General features: G+C 36.3%; 3 protein-coding genes across 6 annotated transcripts in view; 1 reads left to right on the forward strand and 2 right to left on the reverse strand.

Annotated features, from left to right (window-relative positions):
- Positions 1 to 3,201, reverse strand: part of LOC111802186 (nascent polypeptide-associated complex subunit beta-like) — a 4,171-nt gene extending 970 nt beyond the window's left edge. The window contains exons 1-5 of one of the 2 annotated variants that reach the window (XM_023686455.1): positions 3,116 to 3,201; positions 2,283 to 2,350; positions 1,546 to 1,616; positions 1,223 to 1,300; positions 1,073 to 1,129 (exon numbers count right to left, since the gene is read on the reverse strand). In XM_023686455.1, coding sequence (XP_023542223.1) covers positions 1,073 to 1,129; positions 1,223 to 1,300; positions 1,546 to 1,616; positions 2,283 to 2,350 — 274 coding nt within the window. In that variant the 5' untranslated portion in view covers positions 3,116 to 3,201. Of the gene's footprint in view, positions 1 to 1,072; positions 1,130 to 1,222; positions 1,301 to 1,467; positions 1,617 to 2,282; positions 2,351 to 3,115 lie in introns of both variants that reach the window. The other variant, XM_023686454.1, reaches the window with a different exon arrangement.
- A 3,177-nt stretch (positions 3,202 to 6,378) lies between these two features.
- On the reverse strand, positions 6,379 to 7,022 carry LOC111802270 (zinc-finger homeodomain protein 5-like). Its single transcript, XM_023686570.1, has one exon. The coding sequence runs from the start codon at positions 6,940 to 6,942 to the stop codon at positions 6,415 to 6,417; it is 528 nt and encodes a 175-aa protein (XP_023542338.1). The 5' UTR covers positions 6,943 to 7,022; the 3' UTR covers positions 6,379 to 6,414.
- Positions 7,023 to 10,214: 3,192 nt separating this feature from the next.
- On the forward strand, positions 10,215 to 17,232 carry LOC111801326. 3 transcript variants are annotated; one of them, XM_023685278.1, is made up of 12 exons: positions 10,215 to 10,385; positions 10,576 to 10,672; positions 10,743 to 10,830; positions 11,533 to 11,682; positions 11,819 to 11,950; positions 12,970 to 13,090; positions 13,185 to 13,223; positions 13,295 to 13,369; positions 14,189 to 14,248; positions 14,499 to 14,563; positions 15,323 to 15,413; positions 16,888 to 17,232. In XM_023685278.1, exons 1-12 carry the CDS (start codon positions 10,314 to 10,316, stop codon positions 16,945 to 16,947), a joined length of 1,050 nt encoding a protein of 349 aa, XP_023541046.1. In that variant the 5' UTR covers positions 10,215 to 10,313; the 3' UTR covers positions 16,948 to 17,232. The 3 variants fall into 3 exon arrangements, with proteins under 3 accessions (XP_023541046.1, XP_023541048.1, XP_023541049.1); XM_023685280.1 differs by having other exon boundaries at positions 10,594 to 10,672; XM_023685281.1 differs by lacking the exon at positions 14,499 to 14,563.
- Positions 17,233 to 22,212: the final 4,980 nt, after the last annotated feature.

Consider the following 22,212-nt stretch of genomic DNA (forward strand, 5'->3'; position numbering starts at 1 on the left):
CAAAAAAAAAAAAAAAAAAAAAAAAAAAAAGGTATAGACATCAAAAACCCATGTTTTCTAGCCGTATAAGGTGTCGGACTAAGAGAAGGGTCTTCATAATTTCTTGCCTGAGCAAAACGTTACAGATTTTTTTTATCTTTAGGACTTGCTTTAGGTAAGAACAAATCTATACGACAAATAAACAAGGTGCTCATTTACACAGCATACATATAAGATTGGGTCAGATTAGATGTTACAATTGTCAATGTTGCAATTTAAGTAAATGTCAAGAACGACATAATTTAACAACGGTCAACTATTTTACAATTTATAAAGATTATTCAGTTTCAAGTAGAACTACTTGCCCCCCATTTAAAACGATAGCTTTGGACCAAGACCATAACATAATAATATACTTTATCAGCCTAGCCTCAGATGTATTCCTATGCTGGACATAGTGGAACAGTCCATTAGAATTAGAGCAAACCCCCCTATTATGACGCATTACGAATTCCAAGCCAACGAGAACATGCTGGTTGGATAAAATTTTCAACAATATAATCCTAATCCCTAAGAACCCTCGCACAATTTTATTGCATTACAATAAAACGTCATAACTAAAAACACTTGAAGGTTTGCATCCAATTAACAGTTACTCAAGAATAACTCGTTTCATTACAGCTTCAAACGTTTCACTGTCCAACTAAGTTCCCCTTATTTAAAGAATAAAAAAATTTCGTAAACAAATTGAATTGTTTTTATATAGCATTCCCAAAACGACTCCTTATGAACACTTTTGATAAGCAATATTCATCATTGAGTTAGAAATGGTTTGAAATAAAGAGTAACAAGGCTTTTAAGATAAAAACCAGAACTATACAATTGGAAGTGAATAGCTAAGTAAAATACAGCAGATACAACTATACGATGTTTCATTTAGGCTATTCTTGTGTTTTAAAAATTATATGACCAATTTTGCGAAAAACAGAAAGTGTTGCATTTTAGAGAACTACTCAAAGAATCCCCCTAGACTTGAGGACACAAGATCAGTTATATGTTTAATTCTATTCAAGAAGTGTTGGGAGAGACTTACTTTTCGTTTGAGGAGTACCACTAACAACCCAGGTGTTTGCTGCAATAGAAGCTTGAACTGAAATAGAGAACAAGAAACAACTAAACATTAGATATATTACGTATCAAGATATAGATGGTAAAGAGCCAAAGGGTAGATGAGTGGCTTTACCTTTCGGGTTGGTAAATTGAATAACTACATCATCCTTGAAGATGTTGACTTCCTCAATAGCAGGAATGGCATTAACTCCTATTCTCTTCAAGGTACTTTGAAGCCGTTTATACCACTAACAACCCAGGTGTTTGCTGCAATAGAAGCTTGAACTGAAATAGAGAACAAGAAACAACTAAACATTAGATATATTACGTATCAAGATATAGATGGTAAAGAGCCAAAGGGTAGATGAGTGGCTTTACCTTTCGGGTTGGTAAATTGAATAACTACATCATCCTTGAAGATGTTGACTTCCTCAATAGCAGGAATGGCATTAACTCCTATTCTCTTCAAGGTACTTTGAAGCCGTTTATCATCTGTGGTAGTTGTCTTGTGAACAGCTTTCTTCTTCCTTCAATTGACAACAGACATAAAGAAAATTTAAAAAAAAATGAGAAAAAAAAAACGATCTTTGAAAAAAAAAAAAGAGTATGAAAATGATATTTCAACAGCAAAACAAAAAAATTTTGTTAAGAAAGCATGGGAAAATATCGAGAGACAACAACCTGCTTAAATGAACGATACAATACACAAACAAGCATGAAATTTATGTTTGTGAATTCAACCATTACTCAACCAAGTAGTACGATAAAGAAGAATCATATATGTTGTCAATGGTAAACCAATAGCTGTAAATCAAATTATCAAAATGAACTACTATCAAAAGCAAACTTCACAGATTACAATAAAGAAATCCATTAGAACTAATAGAATGATGGATGAGAAAACAGAGAAAATCAGAAGTAGATGGGGGAACGGTGTATACATATCATGTTACCTTCATCCTTAGGATCATGCCAAGTCTACAGTTGGATGATATTATTTTACGTAAACCATGGTTCAATGAAATTACTCACCAACAAATAAAATATAATCAAGCACATCCAGATAAAACTTTTAAGAGATACATATTTCCAGTTGAATTCATTTCCAACTCCTTATTAAGTAAACCAACCAACAGATAACTAACTCTTCTCACACACTCATTAACTTTCAAAAAGATGCAGATGAAACTAACCTTCTCACGCTACCTTTTCCTCCAGTGCGAACTGCACCAGCCATCTTCTGGAGCTTGGTATGATCCATCTGCACAATATAGGAACAAATACAAGACTTACGATNAAAAAAAAAATACAAGACGCGGAGATTTGTATAATAAGAGCAATTAAAAAAAAAACAGAGATTAGTCAACGGAGAAAAGAGAGGTAAAACAGATTAACGCATACATGTGCTCGGCCATATCTTTTATAACTATAAATCAAACAAAAAACTTATCAGAAGAATCAATTAGCAATAACGATATCCGCAAGAAAGGCAAATCGAGGCATAAGCTTATCCGAAAAATATTTTCAGTTACAAATTATCCATTCATTTCATCATATTCATCGTAGAGAGTACATGAGTGAGATTGTCCTAGAGAGGCCGTCAACATTTGACGGAAAAACATTCGTGAAAAGTAAGCTTCTGCTCGTACTGTAATTACAGTTCGACTAATTCATCTAACCTAGGTTTTTCATTGTTCATTTCTGAACGTACAATCGAAGGATGCAATCAACGCTAGTATATATTTAACATTACGATCTGTGAAGTCGTAAGAAATCAGACATTAGAAGCAAGTTTAACATAAGAAAATCAACGACGATCAGTTTCAAAGACATAGCAACCTATGAAATCGACAAACACCTTAATAGAAAATACAAAATCCGGCTCCAAAGCTATAAAATGAAAATGCGCAACAATAGAACACTCAGAAGAGGATATTCATCGTCGAAGAACAATCCGAAAATAGTAAGAAGCACATAGGATCAAGAAAGCGATGAGAAGTGAAGCTAAACTGGAAGGAAGAGTTACCTTCAAGATTATTAGAATCGAGTTCCCGAAGCGGAAGAGGATAGCCTCAGTCTGGGACGGCGCTAATGCATCATATATTAGGGCGCGCCGAATACGATGTTATTTAAATAGGCTGATCCAACGGCTGTGATTTAACCTCACCTCGAGCAGTGGAAAATCCAAAAATATTTCTGATAATTCTTTTTTTTTTTTTAGTTTAATTGTAATAATTCACTTTTATTTGCAAAATAAATAAATAAAAATATTCTCTTGTGCGTATAAACAAAGTTTCTCTTTTAGGAGAATCAATAAAATTTTAATATTTGGTTGAATAATATATATTTTAATTAATTGAGTTATAATTAAATTTAACTAAAATAATATATTATTATTGGAATATATTCAATTTTATCGTCTAAAATAATAATAAAAAAACATTATTAACATTTCAGCTATATAATTAATAAGTTATTAATACTTTATTTATTGAACTATAATTCATTAAAATTGTTTTTAAAATTTTTAATTTTGAAAATTGACTCGAGATCTTTAAACACAATACTTGAGTTCAATAAAATAAAAATAATAAATAATAAATAAATAACTTTCTAATATTACAATTCAAGCAAATAAATAAAAATAAAAAAGGAATACGTAAATGAACCGAAACTACGTTCGAACGAAAGTGATCATGAAAATATGATGATTAAAAAATACTTAAATTAAATGAAAGTTATTATCTATACGGGTAAATTACATATTTTTTTAGGTTATTCAATCAAATGAGCTTCATAATTAAAGAACATACATTAATGAACTGATATCACATCCAAATGAAAACGGTCTTGAGAATAAATGACTAGAAAATGCGTAAAGGAAATAAGAGTTACTATCTATACCAACAATATGCACTTTTTTTTTTTTACTTCAGTTGTTCAATAATAGAAACTTCATATTATATCGGAAAACGAATAATTAAATTTAATTGTTGAATATATATATATATATATATATATACTAAGCTTCCATGGCTATGCAGAATTTTGCCCATGAGATCTGGATATTGGGCGCTTGTGAACAACTTAAAGCCCAAGGATAAAAGTTTTTGGTTAAAAATGGCCCATTAAGTTTTGGAAGAATTTCGGCTCGGCTCGAGAAAGTATAGACAGGGGTCGGTGATTGGCTATGGGTAGCACCCTAGAGCTATGACATTATGCGTGTGTAGATCCTTGACAACGCAGAGAAAGTCGGAGTAAAGATAGACTGGCTAATGATCTTACACTACTGTAAAAATACCTTTTTTTTTTTTTTTATCCGATAGTTATTAAGAAACAAATGAAATTTATGATTATACTCCAAGTGAACACTACCATTGTGAAGAGTCGTGTTCATCTAACATGGTATCAGAGTCATGCCTTAAACTTAGTCATATCAATAGAATTCTCAAATGTCTGAACAAAGTATCGTGAGCCTTGAAGGCATTGTCAAAGAGTGACTAAATTATCGAACAAAGAGGCATACTTTGTTCGTATTGGATGAAAGTCCCACGTCGGCTAATTTAGAGAATGATTGTAAGTTTATAACGAAGGAATACTAAATAGTTTGTTGTCGAGAAAATAGGGGAGAAGGGCAAATAGGGAAATAGGGTTTAAGATAAGATAAAAACGAGTGGCTGATGTGGAAATATAGAGAAAGTGGGGGACGAAAATAGAAATAGATAAGATTAGAAGTGAGGAGTGCAGAGAAATTCACGTGATTTGATGGGGATAGTTGAATAAAGTATGGGAATGGCATGGAATCAACGGTGGTGATTGGTGGTGGGCTTCATCATAGCGCGCATTGCCACGTGCAATGAAGTCGACAGCACAAGCCTTGCCCATTATTTACGTACTATTTTAACCCTTTTGAATTTCTTTTTTTTTTTAATTAAAAAAAATATTGAATGTGATGGTACAATTTAATGATCAATTACAAGAAAATATTTTCTCAATTTTTACTCTAACTACTATAAAGCTCCTCTTATGCTATGATGTGTCGATCGATAAATCACTCATTTAACCTCGTAAATCTTTTTACGATTAGTGGTTAAAATATGTTTAAAATTTTAAATTTATGTATTATTATCGTGTAAATTCTTTAAGCAATTTTTATATTTGGAGTTTACCGATGATACGGTAGAAAATCGAATTATTAGCTTTAGAAATAATAAGATGTATTTTATTTTTATAATATATGCTTTGTTGGATTGTAATGACCTAAATCCACCAGTATCCAATCTTTGGATACTGCTAGTAGATATTGTTCTCTTTGGATTTTTTCTTCTGGGGTTCTCTTCGAGGTTTCAAAATGAGTCAATTAGGGAGATTTTCACCCCCTTATCGTTCCCCTCTCCAAACGACGTGGAATCTCACAATTTACCCTCCTTGAGGTCAGTGTCCTCATATCACCTAATGTCTGGCTCTGATACTATATGTAATGTCTCAAGCCCATCGTCTTTCTTTTTTGGGCTTTCCCTCGAGGGTTTAAAACGCGTTCACTAGAAAGAGATTTTTACACCGTTATAAGAAATGTTTCGTTCTCCTCTTCAACTGATGTGGGATCTTACACGAATATTACGATGAGAGCAATCGGCAAATTTAAGCTTGCTTAAGCAATTTTAATCTTTTATATAGAAAATGTGCGTTGATAATGAATATGTTAGTGGGAAGTACGGTTCCAATATATAATGATGATTAAAATTATTGATAAGCAAAAAATTTAATTTTAAAAAAATATAAAAATAGTTAAAAGCAAACTTAAACGACGTCGTATCTTAACTCACTTCATCAGTGAGGTTATGAGTACGTCATCATCCATTTTTTTTAATTATTTTAAAAATATATTAAGATATTTTGTAGTGTATTGCTAAATTAAATTATCTTATTTAATTATTTCTTAAAATATTATGGAGCTTTTAGAAATTTAGTTTATTTATACCCAAAAACAGCAACATATTTTAAAATGATAAAATTTTAATATGTAGGGGGTAAAAATGAGAAGAACCAATAATTGAAGGACGAAAGTGAAAAATTGTGAATAATTCAGGGACCAGAGTCTGGCTTTTGTTCTATGCATGGGTCAGCGTCAGTTTTCATGAAAAATTCGAGGAAAAAAAAGGGGGAAATATGGAATTAAACAAATTAAAAGGGTTATATATTGATATATTATATAGTCTAGACCCTTTTTAGCAAAATTAACTGAGGGATCTGAAAGGGAAATTAAATTAGGCTTCTTATACTCTAAACTCACATTAACAAAGATTAATTTTATTATTAAATTAATTAATCTTGGTTTGTTACAGAAGAGACATTTCCAGTGGAAGCAGAATTTGAAGAGAAGGAATTCTTGTGATTGTGCATCCAAACCTTGAAAACTTGGCGAGTGATCCCCACGCTCCGGCAGAACCTCTCGATCTCCTCGTCCAGATCTTTCCGCTGCAATTTCCAACCCAATCTCTCTGCAAATGCCAGCATTTTTTCCTTCTGATCCGTCGTGAACTTTGTTCGGAACCGTTTTTTGCTGCCGCCGGTGTCGGCGGCGGCGTACTCGACGATCGCGTGGCGGTCGTAGTCCATGAGGTTGTCGGCGGTGGGGGCGGCGGAGGAAAAGCGTCCGCCGCCGCCGATATAGGTGACTTTGCGGTGGAAGTTGCGGTGGCAGCTGCAGGCGGCGCAGTAGAGTTGGTTGGCCGGAGAAGAGGTGTCGTCGAGAGTGAATTCGCCGCAGCCGTCGGTGGCGTAACTGCCGAGATTCGCTGCATGGTTCCGTAGGCATTCTCTGTAATGATAATGAGAATTCTCTCCGTCCATTTTTTCTTCCCTTTTTCTCTCTCTATTTCTCTGTGTGTGTTGGGAGTTTATAATGGGATATCCTGCCGTTTGAGATGCCAAACTTTTAACCCTAATTAAAATTATATATATATATATATATGCATCTCGTGCAAGAGCTACCGTCATACTTTCTTTACGACTTATTTTAACGCTGTAAAGAGATATGAACTTATTCGATCATCTGATTCAATTTTAACTTGCTGCTCGTCCTCCTTTGTTGCAATTCGTCTCTGGACCTCTTTAGCTATTAACTACAAATCACTTAAAATATTTGTTACTACCTACGACTCGTCCTCTTCGGCCACTAACCACATAATGTTCGAAACATTATTAGAGTTGCATTAACGGTCTTTTAAGAAATATGCAATATGTGAAACAGACCATGGTTGTAACTAACATATATATAAAATGAAGTGAATATGTGATGTCCCATTGGTTAGGGAGGAGAACAAACCACTATTTATAAGGATTTAGAAGGGTGTGGAAACCTTTCCATAGCAGACGCGTTTTAAAGCGTTGAGGGGAAGCTCGAAAGGGAAAGTCAAAGAGGACAATATCTGCTAGCAGTGGATCTGGGTTGTTACATAATAAATCCTACATCGGTTCAAGAGGGGAACGAAGCATTTCTTATAAAAATGTATAAACTTCTTCCTAACATACGCGTTTTAAAGACTATGAGATTGATGACGATATCAAGTCAAAATGGGACAATATCTGGCAATGATGGGCTTGAGTTGTTACAAATGGTATAAAGGCAGACACCGAGCGGTATGTTAGCGAGGGCTCTAGGACCCCAAGAGGGGTGAATTGTGAGATTCCAAAGTTAGACATCGAGCAGTGTACCAACAAGGGGTGGATTTTGGGATCCCACGTTAATTCGAGAGGTGAACAAAACACTTCTCATAATTAAAAATAATCGGAAAATTATAGTTAGATGGGAAGACATTTTTTGTGAGCATGGGCTTGAAATTAATATATATATATATATATATATATATATAAAATATAAATAAATTAATTAAAAGATATTTGGTGTGGGATTGCTATTATTGGAGAAAGGAGGAAAAAGATAAAAAGAGGGAAGAATCTTAATGTTTTGGCTTCCAAATATCATATTTGGAAAAGAACATTGATTTGATGTCTAGGTTCATGAACTTGAGTTATTCTTAACATATATTTATATATATATATATATATATGTGAGATTAATTCTTCATAAATATTGACAATACATCACAGCGGTGTGAGTTTATCATTGCCCAATTAAACCTGCCATAGAAAAATGTAAAAATAAAAGAATAATTACTGGAAGGGTAATTTCCGACAATAGTCCCTCCACTGTAATTCTTTTTTTTACTGTTGAAGTGGGCTTTAATGTCCATTTTGAAAGTTGTCAGCAGACCCGTGAACCGTTTCGGGTCGTCCAGCAATAATTCACCCCCGAAAATATACCAAAATAATAGTGAGGGATTTTATTATTTATTATTAAATTAAAATTTTGATTTTGATATTTTTGTGTTGTAATTGAAAATTTTCTAATATTTTTAAATATATTAAATAATAAATCTCTAAATTTTTAATTTTTGTATTCAAATCGACGGGAATAAAGGTATTTATTATATATTTTTAAAGTCAATCCCCTCTGGTCAAGAATTGGGGCCTCACAATCACTAGCCAATATGCTTTTTTCTCGTGCCTTTTTTTCGTTCATGGTTCAATATTCTGGTGTCCTAGGCGTAGAGGAACAACACCAATCCATCCCGAACTAGGTGGTTAAACTCTACTGCGGTGACGATACTGTAGGGGAGGTCCTGCAGAAAAATAGCTCGATGCCAGGATGATAAAAAGTTTCATTGGCACACCGCCTGGTATCTGGCTCTAATACCATTTGTAACAACTCAAGTACACCACGAGCACATATTGTTCGTGTTGACCTGTTATGTCAATTTCACGATTTTAAAATGCGTCAGAGATTTCCACGTCCTTATAAGGAATGTTTTATTCTACTTTCCAACTGATATGAGATCTCAAAGTATATGAGGATAAACCGTGTTGAAAGATAGTTAATGTGATCATGTCGAGAGAGAATATTAGGGTTATCAGGTGCCAAATCTAAATTTCCGATCTTGATCCGAATCTTGAGCACAAAACGTTACAACCCGAAACCCTAATATTGCAAGGCGCCAAAAGGCAAACATTTAAAAGAAAATGGAAAAGCTTTGGTGTCATGTAATATTATTAATTATATAATATATGATAATATATGCATATGAAAGCATGTTTTTAGGTTACTAGGTGTTTGGAAACAGGGATAAGATAGCGACAGCCAGTTTTGTCTGTAATTCAGTGGACAGCTTGGCTGGAAAATTCTGGTTGTAGTTGAAAGCAGTATCTATTCGCTTAAGTTTCAAAAACCACGTGGTTAATAAACGAGATTTTAAATTTTGTTTTTTTGAGTTCAACAAAATATGAAGTAAAAAAGTTATACGGAGAATAATTCTCCTACAATATGATGCAACCTACACTGCGTTTCTTAAGAGGGAAGACTATCTCCACAGACCAACACGAGTTATTCCAGCATGTTTTGTCCTAAAAGAAATTCTTAGAAGGTCACCGAACATAGAATTGCTCTAAATAAAACATGTTTAACTATGAAGTTCTTATAATTAAGCGACTGAAAAGAAAAGTATACCTTATTGGTATAGGGAGGTCTGTACCTTGTTGATAAAATGTCCCAATGCTATGAAACGAGGGGATAATGTCACACTCGTGCAAGGAAAGGACTGCACCCATTTGCATGTTTCGGTTCATAGCATCGATAACATCTAGCATTATAGAGATTTTTTTTTCTCCCGATTGTTTCAAAGCGTATGGATTACAACATTAAGATACTACTCTTAGCATGTCAATGCCCTACGGGTCGTTTTTGGGAGGATATTTAGTGAGATCCCAGATGGAGAGGGGAACAGACATTACCTATAAGGGCATAAGAATATCTGCTTAGTACACGTGTTTTAAATAAGTAACGAGCAATAAACATGTCTGTTAGCGGTAGGGTTGAACTTAAAATAATAGTCATAAACTAAAATTACCAATAAGGACCCAATTTATTGCCACGTAGGACCTAATTTTTCATACTCTTTCATAAAAAAATTATTTTTCATGTATTAATTTTATTTTTAAAATTGAGTTTGTATCGTTATAAAAAAAAATTAAAATTAATTTAATTCTTCGTGTAATTTTATTTTTCTTTTTAATTTAGGTTCTATGGTTGTGCGTGACGAGCATCGAAACTTCAAGAGTGGCCGCTGATACTATCATAAACCGCGACGGCGGCGAAGTGTTCTTCCATGACGACTGCTTTGGCTGCGCTTCAATTCACCTTCCTTTCTCCACCCGCTTCCAAGAAGCTTCCATACGCCGTAAGCTTACTCTGATTCTTCTTCTGCTAAAATTTCATTTCCAAATTTGGTTTAATTTTGACGACGCTCTGTGTTTCAAATCAGCTGTATACTGCAATTAAGTTCCGTTTTACTAGCTGAATCGTTGGCTAGGTGCTTCAATTTGTCTTAATAGCTAGATTCTAGTTTGTTTTATGTCTTGGTGCTGAAGAATGCGGGTATTATTCAGCTGTTTTTCAACTCTTCTGGGCGTAGAAATGGCGTACAGTTTGTGGCTTGTAATGCTTCCAGTTCAAGAAATGGCAAAGGTGCCTTTCTTTTTTTCTCTTTTATTTCTATTTCTGAATTGAATTTTCGATATGACTCTGTGAGTTTCAGGTGCTTTTGATCCAGAATTGCGTTCTGTGCTTGAACTCGCCACGAATTCCGAATTATACGAGCTTGAACAAATCCTCTTCGGTCGCAGGTTTGTTTGCCTTCATTTGTTGCATTGTTGTGAGATCTCACATCGGTTGGAGAAGAGAACGAAACATTCCTTATAAGGGTGTTGAAACCTCTCCCTAGTAGATGCGTTTTAAAATTGTGAGGCTGATGACGATACGTAACGGGCAAAAGTGGACAATATCTGTTAGCGGTGGGCTTGAGCTGTTACCTATGGTATTAGAGCTAGACACTTGATGGTGTGTCAACTAGGACGCTGGCCCCCAAGGGGGTGGAATGTGAGATTCAATATCGGTTGGAGAGGAAAACGAAGCATTCCTTATAAGGGTGTGGAACCTCTCCTTAGTAGACGCGTTTTAAAACCTTGAGGTTGACGGCGATACGTAACGGGGCTTGAGCTGTTACAAATGGTATGAGAGCTAGACACTAGGCGGTGTGCCAGCTAGGACGCTGGCCCTTAAGGGGGGTGGATTGTGAGATCTCACAATGGTTGGGAGGAGAACGAAGCATTCCTTCTAAGGGTGTGGAAACCTCTCCCTGGTAGACGCGCTTTAAAACTATGAGACTAACAGTAATACGTAACGGGCTAAAGCGGACAATATCTGCTAGCGGTGGGCTAAAACTGTTACAACTGTTTAGAAGTATTTTTAGTTGGAATTCGTGTATCTTAGGTTTTAGATTTCGAGTTTAGTTTTAGGAGGCTGATCTTTATGTTAACGACGTGCAGTTACTTCAGCCCTTTGGTGAAATCGATTACGAACCATGGCGAAACTGACTATGCTATGATTGAGGAAGACCTTGAAGAGAGAGATGATTTTATTTCAACGCTCGAGTCTCGATTCTTATACCTTGCAGCCGATGCCCGATCAACATTAAGGTTTCGTAATGCCAAACTAGAACTTATGCATAGTTCATATTGCTGTTAGGCTGAAATCAAGAATTTTTATGCTGATTGTTCTTATGCGAGTTGCATTTCAATTATATGAGTTTATTTCATATGTTGTTCTTGGAAGGGGTTGGAGACCATCTTATAGAGATGTCTTGCTTACAGTGAGAAAAAAGTTAAACGTTCCTTGCTCAACTAAGTTGTCTTCCGAAGACCTTGAAGCAGAAATATTTCTTCATTTGTTACAGGAATACTCGAGGTACTTTACTGAGGCCTGCATTTTATACCTTAGATTTGATCATTTGAGTTTGTAAAATCTAGATGTGTTGGTATAGCTCGATCGGTAATTGCTGGTTACGTTGATCCAAACATATATTTATTAGTAACCGAACATTTAATTTAAGTTTTAGGAGTCGTAATAAATGAAAAATGCGTCGATCAAACAGTATTTCTAGGAAGCTTGCTACTAAATGTAGTGCAACAGCTTAAGCCCACCACTAGCGGTTATTGTCATTTTTAGGCTTTCCCCCAAGCACCGCTGGTAGATATTGTCCTCCTTGGGCTTTCCCTTTCGTGCTTCCCCTCAAGGTTTTTAAAATGCGTCTACTAGGGAGAAGTTTCCACACCCTTATAAAAAACGCTTAGTTCTCCTCCTCAACCGTTGTGGGATCTCACAATCCACCCCCCTACAGGGTCTAGCTTCCTCGCTGACACTCGTTCTCCTCTCCAATCAATGTGGGATCTCACAATCCACTCCCATTCGGGCCCAGCGTCCTCGTAGGTATTCCGCCTAGTGTCCACCTCCCTTCAGGGCTTAGCGTCCTCACTAACACACCGACCGGTGTCTGGCTTTGATACCACTTGTAACAGCTCAAGCCCGCCTCTAACAAATATTTTCCTTTTTAGGTTTTTCTTTTTGGGCTACCCCTCAAAATTTTTTAAACGCGTCTATTAGGGAGAAGTTTCCACACCCTTATAAAGAACACTTCGTTCCCCTCTCCAACCGATGTAGGATCTCACATGTAGAAAGTGAACAAAGTGGTGATCGTGCTCTACAATGATGAACTAGATTAGATGATCATATCGACTCTTGATTCAAGGATTTGTAACTATAAATGAACCTGAACAACTAAAACCCGGTTAATATTACGTTTCTTTGATTGCTCTGGATTTATAATCTATTCAATATAATGAAGTTCTATATCTATATATAAATCAAGTGCATGTTTTTGTGTGTGTATGTTGGTAAGATGGAAAAATTTGCCCTTTCCCATGTAGTGAAGAATCAGTGAGGCAGTCTAACCTTGAAGGTAGTCTACAACTTGGACTCAATCAGTGGAAGGTGCAAACTTTAGCAGCCACTGATGGAGCGTCTGACCTGCCATCCTTGATATTAAAGGTATCGGTTTTATTAGCTCGTTTTGCACATGGCACGTTTCGCTTCACATTGAACGCCATTGCATTTTCTCACATCGTTGTCTTTCTCTCGACAGGGCGGTAGTTTGATAACCGTGGTTAAAATGTTTCAAGTGGTAAGAATATGGTTATCCTGTTTTATTCTGAATTTTTTTTTTCTTCTCAAGAAGCATTAGTCTTGTTGCAGTTTGCTAGGACTTTATCTGGGAAGATGTTTCGAGAAGCGGCCAACTATCAAATTAAGAAGGAAATCATCAAAAAGGTACTCGGTAACATCTAAAATGTAGTAGAGTCAGACAATTGTCTGGTGAGAATAGTCGAGGTGCGCGCAAATTGGTCTGGACACTCATGGATATTAAAAAAAACATCTTAAGTATTCTCGATACATTTGGACCTAGGAATAAATACCATGGTTTATAGATAGAAGTCTGAGGTCCCACATTGGTTGGAGAGTGAAACGAACCTCTCCCTAGTAGACACGTTTTAAAACCGTGAGGCTGACGGCGATACGTAACGGGCCAAAGCGGACAATATCTGCTAGCGGTGAGTTTGGGCGGTTACAAATGGTATCAGAACCAGACACCGGGCGGTGTGCCTACGATGATGCTGGCCCCAAGGGAGGTGGATTGTGAGGTCCCACGTCGGTTGGAGAGGGGAATGAACCTCTCCTTAGTAAACGTGTTTTAAAACCGTGAGGTTGATGACGATACGTAACGGGCCAAAGTGGACAATATCTACTAGTGGTGGGCTTGAACTGTTACGAGAACCACCTTAAGCAACCAAGAATGTCCCTTGCTTGTCATGCTCTGGTTGTCCAATTGACATCTACCTGGAAGTTCTGCTTTCCAGCTCGACTTTTCTATATGATCGTTGTTTTTTGGCAAGATAATATTTTTTTTGATCGGAATAAGGAACGTTTTTTTTTTTTAGAGCATCGAGGTTTTTCTGAAAAGATTATCTTTGCCTGTAAATCATGCAAACTTTTGAAGCCATAATCGTTTAAACATCGACCAATTCTTTCGTTTTACAAACCATAATCGTATCCCTTACACCTTTATTCTTTACCTTCCTGACTTCTTAGGGTGGACAGTTAGCTGCAGCCAATCTCGAGTCGAGAGTCGCCTTGCTCGTTGCCCAAAAGGTAATCATATACTTTTGTTCTCAATTCCAATGCATCAATGATAGATCTATAACGGTGTATAATTACAACGTTTTCAAGCCTTCTGTCATTGAGTAACGGTCCGTGGCTCGAGTCCCTCGAAAAGTGGGTCGTTACACCTTCTGACACACATAATGGTCATTACAACAGCTCTTTGAATGGAAGCTATTTAAGTTTTAGCCCATCGGCATGCAGTAAGATTGAGATATCTATTTCTTCCAATTTGGGACAGGGTCTTGCAGGTGCTGCTTCAAGATATCTTGGTTTTAGAAGCATTATGACCTTGCTCGGCCCAATGTAATTACCTCTTCTGCCATTCACTTTATGAATTTATTTTATGCCTTTAAACTTTCTCAATCTCTCCCAATCTCTCCCTATAAGAGGACGGGTTCAAGCCACGGTGGGTGTGAGATCCCACATCAATTGGAGAGGAGAACGACGCATTCTTTATAAGGGTGTGTAAACCTCTCCCTAGCAGACGCGTTTTAAAACCGTGAGCCTGACGATGATACGTAACGGGCCAAAGCGGACAATATCTGCTAGCAGTGGGCTTGAGCTGTTACAAATGATATCAGAGTCAGATACCGGGCTGTGTGCTAGCGAGGACGCTGGACTCCCAAGGAGAGTGAATTGTGAGATTCCATATGGACCGGAGAGGGGAACAAAGCATTCTTTATAAAGGTGTGGAAACCTCTTCCTAGCAAATGCGTTTTAAAGTTGTGAGACTGATGGGATACGTAACATGCCAAAGCGGACGATATCTGCTAGCAGTGGGCTTGGGCTGATACAGTAGCCACTTACTTGGGATTTACTATCTGATATGGTTAAGTAGTTGTCTTATGAGAATAATTGAGACCCGAACAAGCTTAACCTAAAGTGGATATCAAAAAGAAAAATAATATCTTCATTTACACTTGGGTGCAAGTGTTTTTCGTATTTACGTTTGTAGATGATGACCTAATTTCTTTCTTTCGTGCTCAAACGTGGCCCGGTCTTGACTCGATAACATATGTGCTCGGTATACACGTGTGATCAGGTTTTTTGTTTCTGATTCAGGTTTTGGGGAACATTTCTGGCGGATATGGTCATTCAGATGATGGGAACTGATTATGCTAGAATTTTACGAGCAATTTATGCTTTTGCACAGGTAACCTTCTCTTGCCTACCTGTGGTTGGATTCATCATTCATAGTCTCAGTTCAAGCATGATTAGATATTAAGGCTGTGATTAGGTTCAATGGTCTAAATTGGCAGTTTCTGTAGTAGAGCCTACTAACCAAACCATCCACAATAAAATGAATGAACCCGAACGTTTGATGCTTTTCTTCGAACGAGAGTTCGGGTGAATTTGACATACTATTTAATTTAAACATTTTTATATATAAAATGTATATATATGAGATCCCATGTCAGGTGGAGAGAAGAACGAAACATTTTTTATAAAGGTGTGAAAATCTCTCCCTAGCAAACGCATTTTAAAACTTTTAGGGGAAGCCCGGACGGGAAAGCCCAAAGAGGACAATATCTGCTAGCGTTGGGCTTGGGATGTTACAAATGGTATTAGAGTCAGACACCAGGCGGTGTGTTAGCGAGGACGCTAGGCCTTGAGGGGGGTGGATTGTGAGATCCCATATCGGTTGGAGAGGGGAATGAAGCATTTCTTATAAGGGTGTGAAAACTTTTCCGTAACAAGTGCGTTTTAAAATCGTGAGGCTAACGGTGATACATAACGGGTCAAAGCGGACAATATCTACTAGCGGTAGGCTTGGGCTGTTACATTTGGCCATCTAACAAATCTTTGAGGAGGTTAATCCAAACACACCCTTAGTGTCGTTCCTAGTATATCAACTAACCAAAATGCTCCGGTTATTAGAAGCTTCGTCGTGGCTACGAAAAAAGTAGAATAACCCTACTACCCACTCGACCTTGGAGCTCCAGCTATTGCAAGTTTCTAGTGTGTTATGGAACTTAAAAGCATTACAAATAAGAGGATAAATAAAGTAAAGTGAGGGGAGGCATGGGCAATATTGAAGGTAAAACTAATTAGTGCTAAGTATTGATGGAGGAATGCAGAGGATGAATGAATGTTCTCAGCGGTTAAACTTTCATTAAGCTTTTTGATCTCTTGTTCGAGGGTATAGGTCTTAACCAACTAAGCCATGCTTAGGTTGTGTGAGATCCTACATCACACCAGACAGTGTGTCAGTAAGGACGTTGAGATTCGAAGGAGGTAGATTGTGAGATCCCACATCGATTGAAGAGAGGAACGAGTACCAACGAGGACGCTGGATCTCAAAGGTGGTGGACTGTGAAATCTTATCGGTTGGAGAAAGGAACGAATCATTCTTTACAAGGGTGTGGAAACCTCTCCCTAGAGACACGTTTTAAAATCTTGAGGGAAAGTCCGAAAGGAAAAGCTGAAAGAGGACAATATCTGCTAGCGGTAGGTTTAGGCTGTTACAGGTTGACTTTTAGTTTAATTAGATGCTAATCACGTTTATTGCTTTCCCTTGCATCTACTTAAGTAAGATCCAAAGCATGAAGCTTCCGAATCGAAATAGAAGAACGATATGATTTAGTTAATTATTCTTTATGGGCACTTGATGATTGTTTTCGCCACAGATTCGGATTACTCGCACGTATAGACTACCGTCATCCTCCGGTGACCACGAGAGAATTTGAGCTTTTTGATGCTAGCGAATCACAATATAATCAACATAAAATATCGATCTTGCTAGGCTTCTTGAGCTACATCAATGGAGGAACTGTCAAACAAGCCTTTACTTCCATCTATGTATATAGCAAGCTCATTTCAAGTCATATGCAAATATTTTGTATTTTATGACCTCTGGTTATTGGTTATGCATCTGATGGAGTTTCCATAACGAACGATTATATTCCATAATTTGATTCTGAGATAGAGACTTGGTAGTGATCCGAAGAACTCGGTCAACCAAACCCAATCGATATGGTTTGAGTTAGGCTATCAACTTATTTGAACTGAGTTACGTTCAAATAAATGAAAGCTCTATAAGTTTAGTTGATTCACGGGTTTCACCCACTTTTATTGTTAGATGTTAACAAAAATTTGAATAAATGACCCGAACAATTTAGATCATCGATGTAAAATTCAATATTAATTAGGGTGAAAAATTATTTTACAAGATGTTCGACTTAATGTCGTATACCTTTATACTATATTAAATCACTAATTACCACAGATTCGATGGGACGAAAAGATGAAATGAGCTGGAAAATAAAATAAATTAGTTCTAAATTTGGGAACTATATAGGTGTTATTTATAATAATTTTTTAAAATAAAGTAGTGAGCTTTTTTATGTTCTTAATTCGTTATTATTATTATTATTTATTTATTTAAAAAATAGCTTTCGACTTTTTGCTTTTTTTTTTTTCTTTTATGCAAAAGAAATGTCTCTCACTATCACATGGTTTGTTTCTTTCCACGTGTCACGGTTCCAAAAGAGCTTGTACTATTCCTTAATTATGATTTATAATTACTCGTTAATATTGTCTATTTGGAACTGTTATGTATCATCGTCGACCTCACAATTTTAAAACGCGTTAGGGAGAGATTTTCACACTCTTATAAGAAATGTTTCGTTCTCCTCTCCAATTAATGTGGGATATCACATATATGTTATCACTCTATTATACGTGTATATTATAAAAATATATATAAGTTTTAAGAATAAAAATGTAATATAAAACCCTACTAACTTTTATTTATTAATTATTATTTTATATGCTATGGAATATTAGAAGATTTGGCCCATGTGACTATGATCTCAATAATAGACAACAACCAAACCTTGGCCCAAGCTAGACATTGAGTCATTTGAATATTTGTCTTTGATTAATATTTTTTTTTATAAAGCCGATTAGCTTAGGTCGATCAATTATGATACAAACGTCACGAAACAAAAGGATTAACGTTTTTTTTTATTTAGTTCGACGAAATCTTAGTATTAATATTAATTAACAACTTATTTATAATAAAAATAAATAATTGGGGTGAGACGGGGATGAGAATTATATTCTTCGTCCTCATTCCCGTTTAACCAACGGAAAAAACTCCTAGCTCTTTCTTCAGTGACTCGAGAAAACCGGATCAATCCAATCCAACCCTCATTAAATATATCCAAATTATATGATATTTAATGGTAAATTAAATGTTTTTAGATTTTTTTAGTTACTATTTTAATTAAAAAAAAACATAAAAAATTGAACCTATAATTATAGGTTTTTAATCTTTGACTGAAAAACCTAATTATTAATGGTAAATAAATAATTTAATTTAAAAATTAAAGTACTGTAGTTATGAGCATTCAATAATAAACGTATCCGAAGAAGAAATCAAGATTTGGCATTTATTTTAATTAGATGCGGCATGCCTATTTTAAATTTGGTGAGCTCAAATCATCATTACTAAAATCAATAATTCAATAAAAAGCTGACATTATCTCGGTTTTGATCAGGTGTTTTTCTCACACAATTCTTCGGTGCACTTGATTCGATCAAAACGCCGAACTCTCTTCTCCAAAATCATATGGCTCAGATTCAACCTCATGTAACGGACCAGATTCAATCAATGTTCATTATCATGGCTGAGGACGTACCACATGGCACAATCTAGACCGTCTCAAGGTTCGATCAATGATCAGCGATTTTACACCGTACGATTATTTTTCACCACCATCCGACGGCCATTTCCAATTGTGAAACTAATATTTAAATTACTGCCCGGGTTTGCTTTTGTGCCTTGCCCGTACCTCATTATTAGTTACATTCTCTGTTCTCCCCTAGCTGCCCGTCATAGGAGTGACTGACCGGCCAGTATTAAATTTTAGCCCATTTTTCTTCCCAAAAATAGTACTCGTAATGATTACCGAGGGGCGGCTTTGGTTATTATAACAAAATATGTAATTTTAAATGAAGAAATAATTTCAATTATTTTTAATAAACAATCTCACTTCTTCCGAATAAAAAATAAATAAAATTTATGGTATGATATCATCTACTTTGAGCATAAGCTCTCGTGACTTTGCTTTGAGTTTTTCCCAAAATGCCTCATATCAATAGATATGTATTCCTTTACTTATAAACTCATGATCATCCCCTGAATTAGCCAATGTGTGACTCACTTCCAACAATCCTTAAGACTAAACATGGTATCATACATATCATCCCATTGTGGAGAGCCGTGATTTCTAACATGGTATCAAAGTCATGTCCTAAACTTATCCATGACAATAGAATCCTCAAATATCGAACAAAGATTGTGAGACTCGAAAGTATAGTAAAAAAGTGACTAAACAAGGGCTCTAGAGAAAGGAGTCGAACCTCGATTAAGGGGAGACTTATAGTGTACTTTGTTCGGGAGAGAATTGTGAAGGGCTCCAAAGAAATGAGTCGAGTCTCGATTAAGGGGAGGTTTATAGTGTACTTTGTTCGGGGGAGGATTGTGAAGGGCTCAAGAGGAAGGAGTCGAGCCTCGATTAAGGGAATATGCTTATAGTGTACTTTGTTCGGGGACGATTGTGAGTCCCACATTGGCTAATTTAGGGAATGATGAGGAGTTTATAAGTAAAGAATACATCTCAATTGGTACGAGGCTTTTTAGGGAAGCCATATCTTTCACTAAATTAACCAACGTGGGACTCACTCCCAACAATCATTTTTTATTTTAATTTCAATAAAATAAAGAATAATTTCAACTATTTATGAGTAAATATATTAAATTAAAGTTGTTGAGTGGAAGTAATCCTTAGCCTCTGATTTTGAGTTCAAAAAAAAAAAAAAAAAAATTATGATTTACTGGCCGGACTTGGAGCCTGAATTTATTTATTTTAACTTGTTTCTTTTGTATGCATGTGGAAAAAGAAAGACTATGAATCTTACACATAAATAATTATGATGATATTGACCACCGTGCCCCTGGAAGGTGACTTTTCATTCCGCCACCACCTGATTCACCCTTTACAAAAGCTGCTCCTACTTAACCTGGATAAAACAAACCCTACTTTTAACTCCAAACTTGAGGCTATTTTCGTCTTTTCCCCTCTTTTTTTCCCACATATTTCAAATTCAAGTCCTTTTTGAAAAAAAAAAATATGTTTTGATATCTTCGAAATGATCCAGTCTCGGGTAGACAGTTTTTATGGGGCGTAGGCCTCCCAAAAGGTAACAGAGGCGTGCAAAAGTTTTCTTGGGCTAGACGGAGATTGGCCCTCGAGTGCAAAGGGAGCTTGACTGCAAGACCCACCCGTCAAGCAGGGACGAAAGTCGGCCTTAGTGATCCGACGGTGTCGAGTGGAACGACCGTCGCTCAACGGATAAAAGTTACTCTAGGGATAACATACTGATCTTCCCCAAGAGCTCACATCGACAGGAAGGTTTGGCACCTCGATGTCGGCTCTTCGCCACCTGGGGCTGTAGTATGTTCCAAGGGTTGGGCTGTTCGCCCATTAAAGCGGTATGTGAGCTGGGTTCAGAACGTTGTGAGACAATTCAGTCCATATCCAATGTGGGCGTTAGAACATTGAGAGGACCTTTCCCTAATATGAGAGGACCGGGAAGGACGCACCTCTGGTATACCAGTTATCGTGCCCACAGTAAACGCTGGGTAGCCAAGTGCGGAGCGGATAAAGAATATATGTTTTAACTGGTTAAATTATTTGAGACGAAATATTTAAATAAAAATATATATATAAAAAAAACAAATGTTTATTTTTTTTAATGGCGTGAAATTCCAATTTTAGCCCTTCTCTAACTTCCATGCATTTATATCTTTATTGTGAAAGTAGTAATATGGCATAATAAATGTACGACACCATGTTTACAATATCTTAAAGAAACGAGAAGAGGATCAAAAATGAAATTTTGTACAAGTTGAGGGGTCAACATCAAGAGCTTTAAAATTTTAGGGATTGACAAGAAAATAGAGTTAGAAATTTAAGGTAGGAATAAAAAATCAATACCATTTGAACCGCTATATATTATATATATCGTAACAACCCAAGCCTATCGCTAGCCAATATTGTCAACTTTGATATGTTATGTATCGCCGTCAACCCCATCGTTAGCAAATATTGTTCGCGTTGACTCATTATACATCGTCGTCAACTTTAGGGTTTAAATGTTCGAGGGCTCCATAGGCCTAAGAAGAGGCTATATAGTGTACTTTGTTTGAGGGGAGGATTGTTGGGAGTGAGTCTCACATTGACTAATTTAGGGAATGATCATCGGTTTATAAGTAAGAAATACATCTCTATTGATATTAGGTCTTTTGGAGAAGCCCAAAGCAAAGCCATGAGAGCTTACACTCAAAGTAGACAATATCATACCATTGTAGAAATCCAAAATTCCTAGTATCAGAATCATGCCCTTAACTTAGCTCAAAGTGGACACTATCATATCATTGTGGAGATATGTGATTCCTAACACGGTATCAGAGTCATGCCCTTAACTTAGCCATTGTGAAGATTCATGATTCTTAACATGGTATCAGAGTCATGCCCTTAACTTAGCCATGTCAATATTAGAAGTTCAACTGTTGATCTTCAGACCTGATTTTTTCTTTTATCAGGTGGAATAAGTCTATTTCTTCACAAGCTAGCAAATTTATCCCCATTTCCAACCGACAAATTCTAGGTTTCTCCATCACTCTTAAACTTTCTCACTGTTCGACCCGTCACAAGCTAGCAAGCTTATCCCCATCCTCGACCGACATATTCTAGGTTTCTCCATCACTCTTAAACTTTCTCGATGTTCGGCCCAAGCTCTACGACGCAAATATAATATTGAACTAAAAAACAAAGTAAAGATACATACACACATACACTATTCTATATAATATATATATATATAGCAAATACTTAGTTTTTTTTTTGGTTCCTTATGAGTTAAACCCCTTTCTTCTTCTCTCC

This window comes from Cucurbita pepo, chromosome LG09, assembly GCF_002806865.2.
Source record: "Cucurbita pepo subsp. pepo cultivar mu-cu-16 chromosome LG09, ASM280686v2, whole genome shotgun sequence".
Taxonomy (NCBI): Eukaryota; Viridiplantae; Streptophyta; class Magnoliopsida; order Cucurbitales; family Cucurbitaceae; genus Cucurbita; species Cucurbita pepo.